Consider the following 10380-nt stretch of genomic DNA (forward strand, 5'->3'; position numbering starts at 1 on the left):
GGCACCGCCAAGGACCCGCTTCGAGCCTTGCCTGGACGCGGGGTGGGGGGGCTTGGAGAGAGCGGGGGCTTTCCAGGGCTGGTCAATCTAATTATCCAGCCTGCGAAGGACGTGGCGTGGAGATGCGAGATCTCCGGGTTTTTAAAGGCTAGGAGCGGCGCTGCCTGGCATGGCACGGCACGGCCAGGAATGAGGCGTGCAGATGCTGGTTCACGCTCCTTGTTGCTGCTCTTAGCCCAGCTCCAGCAAGCCCAAAGCCAGCCTCGCAGGGGAACTGGCCAGCGGAGCAGAGGCAGCCAGGAATCTGGTCACACCACAGCTGGGCGCCTTGTTCCAAGGTGTCCCTCGACCCCCGGCACGCTTGCTCTGGTGCCCCGTCACCCCTGGGGCTGGCTGGGGGCTCTGTGCCGGGAAGGTGACTGGTGTCAGAGATGTTTCCACCTGCTTTGTGTAATCCCCAGGGCGCTCGCTGCTGGGGGAAGGAGTGGGCAGGGTTCAGCTCAGACAGAGGTCACCCAAGGAAAAGGTTGGCTAACCCTCTGCTGCTGCGGTTCAGATCAGTCGGCTGCAGCCGCACCAGTTCCCTTTCCCCCTCCTTCCCCCCCCCGGCCCCAGGAGCGGGGTGAAGCGGATGTTGTTGCGGACACGCCGCAGCTGTGCCCAGATCTGGGGCAAGGGAGGCTTTGAGAAACCTCCTCTTGCTCCATAAGGGTTGCGTGGATGTCCTGGGTCGCCCGCTTTGAACCCTGCGTGCAGCCGCGCGCTGCCGGCCCTCGCGCCGTGACGGCCCTTTCCTTTGGAAACCTTCTCCTGGGGCGGCTCCTGATCCGGGCTGTGTCCGAGCGTGCTGCTCGGGTGGCGCACGGAGCAGCGGGACCCAGGCTGGCATCGCTAAAGGAGCTGTCGCAAAAGCTGCTTGCTCTCAGTTAACTCCAGAGCAGGAGAAGGATCTGACTCCAGATGGGAGCAGGAAAGCTTGATGGTCGAGCAGGGAATGTCCCGTGAGAGGTCGGGGCCATAAATCACTGCTAGGGGAGCCAGGGCTATCTGGGATTCATTCCCACCCTGCCGCTGCTTGTCAGCAGAGGGAGAAGGAGTTGTTTCCCTCCTCTGAGTCTCAGTTTCACCTTTCTCCTTTGGGAACAGCTTTGAGATCTGCTGCTGAAGTGCTCGATAAGAGCTACGGAGGCTAAAACGTGGGTGTGTCAAGGTCTAGTCCAAGGGTTGTTGGGAGCAGCATTTAATTCCCTGGTGGAGGTGGCATTCAGGCTGCCCGTGGTCGAGGTGAGGCTGTTTTCCAGCTGACCTGGACAAGAAGGAGCACTGATCCAGCACGCTCTCTCCTTTCCTTTCTAAATATAGCGGAAGAATGGCATCTAGCCTTACCCAGGTGCGGTTGGGTTACCGCCGCACAAGGAGCCGGGCAGTTGGCTGCAGCCCTGCTGCAAGTCCATCCCCTTTGTCTGGCTCATTGACGGGCTCCTTCCAGCTTCCCTCCGGGGTGCTTGGGATGGAGCCCCAGAGCCACGCGTCGGGGCAGCGGCAGATGCTGCACGAACCTCCAGGCAGAGAGAGCCGCTCGTCCCGTCCCAGCAGTCAAAGCCACCGCTCCCGGGTGGCTGTGGCCCTCGGTCGCAGCCCTGGCCCCAGCAGTGTTTTCACCCCGAGTCTTTCCTATCGCCTGTGCCGCAGCCAATGGTTTCCCAGCCACGGGAGCATCCCTGGAGCGAGACCGTGTTGCCGGCTGGACTTTCACAGCCCGCAGCTGGATTGGGGCCGGACACAAGCCAGGTGCGAGAGCAGGAGCAGGCTGTGCCGTGGGGAGGTGCCCGCACCTGTAGATAACTTCCTTGGGATTGGGGATGGACGTCCCCAGCGGCTGCTTCTGCCCCCACGGAAGCAGGGAGGGCCGCAGGCTGCCCCCAAACATGCCTGGCCTTCTGCAACCACCTCTTGTCTTACCCAGCCTGCTGTGCAGGTGAAGTTAGAGACAATTTTTAACAGATGCATCAACAGATGCCCCCACAGGGGACCCAAGGACAGGGACAGCTGGGCAGGCAGCTGTAATGCATGCCGGTCTCTCCTTCCCAGGATAATCACAAGCTGTACAAGCAGAAACTTGAGGAGCTAACCAAGCTCCAGGATGGGATCTCCAGCTCCATCGCACGGCAGAAGAAGCGGCTGAAGGAGCTGTCGTTGTCCCTCAAAAAGTAAGTTGGTGTCCTGCGACGGCGCGGGGCGGGAGGGGAGAACAGCAAGGACAGGGCTGTTGAACTCATCTCACAGCTCTTGTCTCCAATACAAACGTTACTGCAGCCTCACTGATAGCAAAGTCCTGTGGAGGTCTGGACTCACCCAGGCAGATCTTCCTCAGCTTCCCTTTCCTCTGCCCCGATCTGAGCCTTCTTTGCAGTTCAGAGCTTGCAAGGGCTTTGCAGGTAACTTGAACTGGCCCCCGTCCCACACAAAGCTCCCTCCGTCCTTCCTCGAGGAGAAGACCCGTCTGGCCTCACCTCGCTCTCATTCCTGCTTCCTTTTCTTGAGCAACATCCCAGCCTGACAGAGGAGCTCACCCCGCAGATGGAGTCGCGGACTTGCCTCCAGTCCATCTTCCCTGTCCTTGAGGTGTCCTTGTCGGAGACAGTCCTGTATCAAGTGCCAGCACGTGCTGATTGTGTTACGGAGGCTATCCTGATGCCAGCGCCTGTGTTTCCTCCCCAGATGCAAAGCCCACATGAGTCCCGAACAGGAGGAGTCCATCCAAGAGACCCAGAGCCTAATAAAAGAGAGGCAGAACGTTTTCTTTGAGATGGAGGCCTATCTGCCAAAGAAGAATGGGTAAGAGGCACCTCGCCTCTGGGTTAAACACCAGGTCTTCCCTCCGCCTCCCTGCAGGACAAACCTGCTGTCACCCTGCTCCCAGCAGTGTCACAGCCATGCTGCCCCGCTCGGGCTCCCCGGAGGACGCCTGGGCAGGAGCCAGGCTGAGCCTCTGCAGCGCTGCGCTCGTCCCCCTCGCTCCTCTGCCTGCCCGTGGCCTTCACCTGCCCTTGAACGGCGGCCGTGCGCGGGGGGGGAGCCCCGGCAAACACCCCAGCGCCTGCTGGAGGAGGGGTGTGTGCTCTGCCGCCTGTCCCCCTGCCCTTGGGAGGAGATGCCAGAGCGTTTGTGCCAATCACGCCGCCTGGCAGCTCCGAGTGGAAAACAGCTGGGGGCTCGTTCCCGGCCCCACGGCCTCAGCGGTGGCACGAGAGGGAACGGCTCTGCCTCGCCTCCCCAGCAGCGCTGCCAGCTCCCGGACAGGCGCCCATCCTAACGCCTCTGCTCTCTCCCCAGGTTGTACCTGAGTCTGGTGCTCGGGAACGTGAACGTCACGCTGCTCAGCAAGCAGGCCAAGTACGTCCCTCTCGTCACTGCTGCGGTGTGCTTTGCCTGGCTCGGGATCCCCTTGTCACCAGGAAACAACAGCTCCTCCCGGGCTGAGCTGTCGCACGTGCAGACACGTGGCTGGCTTGACCCGCCTGGTGCAGATTCCCTTCCCGGGCTGTCCCCTGCTTCCTTTCCCAGAATCAGCTGAGTCCTTGACTCCCCCTTACGCTCCTGCCACCAGGCTGGGACGGACCATTAGCTCTGACAAGCTAAATAGGATCCTCCACCAAAGCTGTGTCCAGGTTTCCCCCGTGTTAGGGACTTGCAGGAGAGACAGACTTGTGCAGCCACTGGCGAGCCCCCTCCTCTTCCCTTGGGAAACACCAATGGCCGATTTTGGCCCACGAGAGCGCCCCACACGCTGGGACACTAATGCCAGAGGTGCCCAGCCAGGAGCCCGTGTCTCCCTCCCTCCGTTCCCCAGGCCTCCCCTTGAAGAGCTGAGCAGATGCCAACCTGCCCAGCTTCCCAGAGCCCTCTGGGCCACCCGCCAGGTTTGGCATGGTTGGGGGTGACTTGAAGCTGTCTCACCTGTGTGAAAGCAGCCTGCTGTGCTTTCCTCTCAGAAATACCCAGGGGACCAGGTTTTTCCTCGGCATGTCCCACAGGTTCCCAACGGAGCATCACTTTTGTCCGGCCAGGTGGAATGGGAGGACAGAGACTTCCAGCAGCTACCTTGCTCCAAGCCTGTCCTTGTGCTTCCCTGCAGGTTCGCATATAAAGATGAGTATGAGAAGTTCAAGCTCTACCTCACCATCATCTTACTCATCGTGTCCTTCTCCTGTCGGTTCCTCCTCAACTCCAGGTGAGTCCGGCTTGGATGCTGGGCAGAGATCTCCTCCCAGGGCCCCTGCGTTCTCCTCTCCCCTCCTGAAAGGTCCAGAGCTGAACAGGAGATCCTGACAAAGGATCTGGCCGCTGCCCTGGAGGTGGGGTGGCTTTTGTGGCTGCTGCGGTCTCGCTGTGGCCATGTTGGATGGTGGAGAAGCAGGTCTCCCTGCCCGCAGGGCGGGTGGGCATCCTGCAGCGATGGCTGTCTCGGTGCCTGTGCCCCCAGCGCACGGGCAGTGGCTCTGCTGCCACCTTTACATCCTGCTTTGTTTCCCACCAGGGTGACAGATGCTGTCTTTAACTTCCTCCTGGTGTGGTACTACTGCACCCTCACCATCCGGGAGAGCATCTTGATCAACAACGGATCCAAGTAAGTCCCTTGGGCTCGGGGAGGGGGGCCTGCAGCGAGTTGGTCCTTTCTCTGCAAGGCCCGGGAGTTGGGAACTATTGCGTAGCTCCGTGCTTCCCAAGGGAGCAGCTCCCTCCTACTCAGGGTGTGTAGCAAACCCTGGTAATGAGCTGTAGGAGTGGGGCGGGAGGAACTCCCCGTGCGGAGGTGGTGCGGGAAGGTGGAGCAGCGGTTGGAGCGGCCCCGGCCCCTGGGTGCCGCCTGGACCGGAGGCTCTGGGTCCTGCTCCACGCACGGCCGTTTCGTAACCAGCCCTGCTCCTCGCCTTGCCCTGGGAGCTGGAGGGCGGCTGGCGCTGGGCTGCCGCTGCTCTCCTGGTGCGTGTTTGGGTCTTGATTCATGCTCAAGACCTGACGCGCCTTCTCTGTGTCTGCCTTCCAGAATCAAAGGCTGGTGGGTTTTCCATCACTACATCTCCACCTTCCTCTCAGGTGTCATGCTGACGTGGTAAGTCTGCGTCCCCCCGTCTCTTGGCTGTAGAGACCCCGGCCTGCTGCGGCTGCGGCCAGCTCAGATGAAGGGGCCTTCACTGCCCTAACCCGTGGCCGTAGTCCTGCTCCGTGGATGTTGTGGTCTAACAGTCGGCTCCACACGTTCCTCTCCAGGCCCAAGCACCCCAAACAAAAGCAGCCCTCGGCACCTTTGCGCGGCAGGCGGCGCAGGCAGGGTCCCTGGGCTGGGAAACACGATCCCCTGCGTTACAATTCTTGTGGAAGGGCTGTCCCAAACTCCCGTTTTGGTGGGAGCCGGGGCGAGGCAGAGCGCCGTTACCCCGGCCGTGTGGCAGGCAGGGCTGGCTGCGTCCCCTCTCAGCCCCGCGTCCCCCAGCCAGCATTGTCTCTCCGCAGGCCGGACGGGCTCATGTACCAGATGTTCAGGAACCAGTTCCTCTCCTTCTCCATGTACCAGAGTAAGTGCTGCCACGTGTGCCGGGACAGGGGGCTGGGACTGCGGCTGGCCTCGGGTGCCGAGCGTGCCTGCCCGGCTCTGCGACACGTGGGGACCCAGCTGTAGCTGCTCACAGCTCTCGGCTCACCTGCGTTTTCCTTCGGCCTCTTTCCACCACCCTGGCGCTGGGACAGTCTTTGTGGGCAGCGTCATCTCGGAGCCGGGCTGATGCTGGGGCCAGGGGACGATGCCTGGGCACCTGCTGACGGGAGCCACGCTCTCCTTGCAGGCTTTGTGCAGTTCCTCCAGTACTACTATCAGAGCGGGTGCTTGTACCGGCTGCGAGCGCTGGGCGAGAGGCACAACATGGATCTGACTGTGGGTAAGCCGGGATCTTCCCTTACCGATTGTCCCAGTCCAAGTGGACCTGCCATTGCCGCAGGGCCTGCGGCTGCTAGCGGCCTCCCTCCCAGCACTAGTCCGGTGCCCAGCTAACTGGGAGCTGTGGTTTCTGTTAAAGGCAATGGTGACAGTTACTTTTGTTTCGAGGTTAGTTTGACTGTGGTTTATCGGTGGCAGAAGTGGTAAAAGCTACAAATAAAGCCAAAGCTCTGAAAGCAGCATCTCCCGTGAGGCGGCAGCATCCTGTAGGCTGGATGCCCCCTTCCTTCTGCTCTCCTGGGGCCGCCGGTAGTAGTGGATGTGGCTCCTGGCATCCGAGCTTCCCCCAGGAAGCTGCTTCACGGGCAGAAAACCTCCCTTCAACACCCCACGTACTTGTGGGCTGTCACCTCCCCGGCCCCTGTGACACTGAGCGTTCAGGCTGAGGCACAGCAGCTGCGAGCGAGGGCAGCTTCCTCCAGAGAGGTCCACGTTAGCCTAGGGCTAGGAATCCCTGCCGCAGTCCTCCCTCCCAGTGAGTACAAGCGCCCGCAGCCAGGCTGCGTTAGCCCGGCAGGACCTTCTCAGCCAGGCGCGGGGTGGCCACTAAACCTCCCTGCCCGTGACCTCCGGAGCTGGGCTCCATCCGGTCCCCTGGCTAGCACGTTCTCGGGTCCCCGTGCAAACCTTCGTCCTTTGCAGAGGGCTTCCAGTCCTGGATGTGGAGAGGCCTCACGTTCCTGCTTCCCTTCCTCTTCTTTGGGCAGGTGAGTGCGCACCGATCCTTGCGGGGACCTGCAAGAGGCCAGAGCCTCAGGTGGGAGCGGATCATGCCGTATTCCCGGCTGCGCTCGGCAGCCTGGACGTCCCACAGGTCCCCGCAAGCTGCTGCAGCCATGCGATACGGATGCCAGGGGCAGGGAAATGCTTTCGACAAATGCTGAGCCTTTTCTTTTCCTCCAAAGCACCCACCCACCTCCACGACTCGGCTGGTGAGATGGGGAGGACCTGGGGTAGTTCTGCCAAGCGCTCAAGTGACGTGCAAAATAACAGCAGAGGGGCTGGCTCCGAGAACCCTTCCAAAACCCTTCTGAGCTTCAGCTCTGAGCTGCTGCTGAAGGTCCAGTTCTTCCTGGGTCAGAGCATTTAGGCCGATGGCCAAAAGCAGTAGGCTGGTCTGAGGCTTCCTCCCGGCCGTTGGGCTCCAGAAGGTGGCAAGAAAGGGGGAGATGTCCCAGCTGGGGTCCTCTGGGGATGAGTCCTCTGGCCCCGAGCCTGGACGGGGTATTCACCGCGTGCTGGGGCAGGCTGGCCTCACGCGAGGTCTGCGTGGGGTTTGTGCCCAGAGGAAGCAGCTGGATGAGCCTCTGAAAGCAGAAACTCCCCCTAAATCTCCTCTCTCCTGCAGTTCTGGCAGCTCTACAACGCTGTCACCCTCTTCCGCATGATCCAGCACCCGGAATGCAAGGAGTGGCAGGTAAGGGGGGCTCCCAGGCAGCTGCCCCGGGGTGGGGGACACCCCAGGCAGGTCCCTCCTGCTGACTCGTGCCTCTGCGGCTCCTGCAGGTCCTCATGTGCGGCCTCCCCTTCTTCATCCTCTTCCTGGGGAACTTCTTCACCACCCTCCGTGTCGTCCACCAGAAGTTTCAGAACAAGAACAAAGACACGAAGCAGAATTGAAGGGGGGCAGCGTGGGGGCCAGGACTGTTTCTCCCCACCGGCCCCATCTCCCATCCCCGTCTCCTCGATGCCGTCCGGACTCTGGTGTCTCACCGTTCTTGGAAGCCTGGGTGTGGGACAGAGCTTGGGGCCTGCTCACGGACAGACCGCGTGTTCACTGCGGTGCTGGGTCCGTGCCCGAGTCACTCACCTGGAGTCGGGAGCACCCTGCAACTCCTGTCCCGTCTGCCTTCCTCCTCCAGGAGAGCGGGGCTCCCCTTCCCTCTGCCCCGGAGACATTGACTGGGATGGTTCTCCGGGGTCAAGCCCAGCTCTGCTAGCGCTCCCCACCCCGCTGCGGGCAGGGGGCAGCCCGGGGTGCCCGGCTTGCATCAACTCCCTTGGGACAAGGCAGGGTCCAGGGCCACTGGCTGCCTCTTGCACAGCTCCTGGGGCGGTCAAGGCTCTCCCCCTTCTCTCCCCAGCGCTGCAGCCAGGGCAGCCCCTGCACGTTGAGGGCAGAGGTGAAGAGGCCCTCACATCTCATAGGCTGCAAGCAATCGCTTCCCTGGCTGCCCCAGCAGCCCCTCTTTACTTTCAAGGGCAGTTGGAGGCCGTGCCCAAGTGCTGGTTTCCAGGGTGTGTCATACCCCAGTTCCTCCTTCACCTTCAGGCCGCGGGGCAGGGGGGGCTGAGGTGGAGGAGCTGCAGCACTGGAGGGGTTGGGAGCACCACGAGCCTGAACCAGGCTTCACGCTGGAGCTGCGCGAACAGCGCCCTGGTCTCGCATCTCTGGAGGATGCACGTGTAAAAAATAAAGGGACAGTGCTGCCTCGGGTCACCGGGGCGGTCCCAGAACAGCATGTACACTCTGCTCTGCGGTTTTGGCTCATCTGGCAGGGAAGAAAAGCCATCTCCAGGTGCCCCCACACCAGCCCGGGGTGCAGGGCGCGGTGCGGACGGGAGGGCAGCGCTGTGAGCTCCCTCCCGCAGCACCCCCTGGCCTGCACAGCCCCGGGCTGTGGCCAGAGCTTTGATCACCCAAGCCCTGTACTACCACCGGGAACTCCTGAAGTGCTGGGAACCAAACAGCACGTCTAGCACAGCTGTGCCTCAGTCCAGAGCCATCCATCCCCCATTGCCGTCCTCGCTGCCCTGCCGGGGCTCAGCACCCCAGGGTAGGGGCTGCCCCCAGCTCCAGCTCCGCCTAAACCCAGAGCTGCCCCCGCTCCCCATGTTTCCTCCTGGTTAGCAGCCATGGCTCCTCCTGCCTCCCTCTTCCCTCTGGCTGAGCAAAGAGAGGGCAGGAGGCAAACTACAGAAACAGTATTTTTATTCCAAGGGCAAATGTATTTAAATAATTTACAGTCATTGGACAGCCTGAAAGGTTGTTGGTTTTTTTTTTTTCCATGATTAAATCACAAAGATGTTAAAATAAAAACAGTATTTAAAAAATGACCGTACACAGCATGAGGGAGGGGCTGGGCACAGGGGAGCTGCCCATTGCAGGACCCCAGGGAGCAAGCAGGGCCCCTGCGGACTGAGACCCCCCAAGACCAGGTCTCTTCCAGAGGGGAGAGGAGCCATCCCCTCCCCGCTGTGTGCTGGAGCGAAGGCGGGCAGCGGGGGGAAAGAAGGGGGGTGCCTGTGGGGCAGCTCTGTGCCCAGGGCCGGCTGCCAGCCCTGCATCCTAGAAATGGCCAAACAGGGTGGGAGGGAGGCGAGGACAGATCGCTGCCCCACGCCGTGCCCTCGCACCAAACCCGCAGCGCAGGGGGCTGCCGGCTCCTCCACCCCTCTGCCGTCCCCAGGCTGCCCGTGCCGGCAGGCCAGGGTGGTCTCCAGCCCCAGGGGATAAGGCAACACCTCGTGTTCAGGGAAGGAGCCCGAGCTCCCCCGGCACCGTCCGTCCCTCCTGCCCCACATCAGCTGTGTCCCTGACCTCATGGCTGGTGCCACGAGGTGGTGCCGGGGGCACCGCAGCTCCCGGACAACAGCCTGAGCTACCCCCCTCCCCCTCTCAACCCCTTCCACCCCCCAGGGCACACAGCCCGCCCTGGGGGGCTGCTGTGGCCCAGGAGGGGTTGGGAGTGACACTGGGGTAGCTGTGGGCTGGGGACGACGCCGTCACCCACAGCAGCAGTGGGCGAGCAGGCTTTCCACCTCCCACGGGCCCATGCCTGGGGACCTGTTCTCTCCCCGGCCCCGCCAGCCCCGCTCTTAGCTCCAGACGTCCAAAGAGTACCGGCCCTTCGTCATCAGTTTCTTTACATAGTCCACGGCCTGGGGCTGGCTCATGTTCCCGAACTCAGCCACGATCTCGTAGAAGGTGTTCTGCACATCCCGGGCCATGTTGCGAGCATCGCTGGAAACAAGGGGACCGTGAGCGAGGCAGTAAGACATCAGAGCCACAGAGCCCTGGTCGCCTCTCAACACCCGAACACGGACGGTTTGCTCACCCCAGCCCACCTGCCCGGCCACTTGCCCTCCCCTGGAAGGACAGCATAACCCTCCCAGGGCTTGTAAGGCACAAGTGGGTAAACTGAGTCACACTTGTTTTCCTGAGAATAGGAATGTTTTCCCAAAGCCCCTTCCCTGCCACCGGACCTACCCGCACACGTAGATATGAGCATTCCCCTCATTAACCAGCTTCCAGACGTTTTCCTTGTTCTTCTTCAGTAAGTGCTGAACATAAACCTGGCAGGAAACAAGGTGGGAGTGAGGCGAGAGGAGCCGAGCCCCCACGCCGCAGGCCATGGCGAGTGAGGGGGAGACAAGCCCGT

At 61.9% G+C, this 10380-nt stretch overlaps 2 protein-coding genes across 2 annotated transcripts in view; one reads left to right on the forward strand and one right to left on the reverse strand.

The window, feature by feature from the left end:
* The first annotated feature begins 1369 nt into the window (after nt 1–1369).
* TMEM120A (transmembrane protein 120A) lies at nt 1370–8460 on the forward strand. The gene is made up of 12 exons (XM_009287427.1): nt 1370–1390; nt 2092–2210; nt 2722–2838; nt 3337–3396; nt 4139–4234; nt 4541–4630; nt 5051–5116; nt 5518–5579; nt 5847–5939; nt 6641–6705; nt 7347–7415; nt 7505–8460. Exons 1-12 carry the CDS (start codon nt 1370–1372, stop codon nt 7616–7618), a joined length of 972 nt encoding a protein of 323 aa, XP_009285702.1. The 3' UTR covers nt 7619–8460.
* A 521-nt stretch (nt 8461–8981) lies between these two features.
* Nucleotides 8982–10380, reverse strand: part of LOC103905684 (NADPH--cytochrome P450 reductase) — a 31347-nt gene continuing 29948 nt past the window's right edge. Inside the window, exons 16-17 of the mRNA XM_009287438.2 lie at nt 10209–10294; nt 8982–9962 (exon numbers count right to left, since the gene is read on the reverse strand). Of these exons, the coding sequence (XP_009285713.1) occupies nt 9818–9962; nt 10209–10294 (231 nt within the window). The 3' untranslated portion in view covers nt 8982–9817. The remainder of the gene's footprint in view (nt 9963–10208; nt 10295–10380) is intronic.

This window comes from Aptenodytes forsteri, unplaced genomic scaffold, assembly GCF_000699145.1.
Source record: "Aptenodytes forsteri isolate BGI_AS27 unplaced genomic scaffold, ASM69914v1 Scaffold188, whole genome shotgun sequence".
NCBI lineage: Eukaryota > Metazoa > Chordata > Aves > Sphenisciformes > Spheniscidae > Aptenodytes > Aptenodytes forsteri.

Excerpts from the sequence above, each read along its gene's own strand:
- TMEM120A (XM_009287427.1), top strand. The coding sequence starts at position 1,370 with ATGGCATCTAGCCTTACCCAG. Across the intron at positions 6,706-7,346 it reads CCTTCCTCTTCTTTGGGCAG|TTCTGGCAGCTCTACAACGC; the intron begins GTGAGTGCGCAC and ends TCTCTCCTGCAG. Across the intron at positions 7,416-7,504 it reads CGGAATGCAAGGAGTGGCAG|GTCCTCATGTGCGGCCTCCC; the intron begins GTAAGGGGGGCT and ends CGGCTCCTGCAG.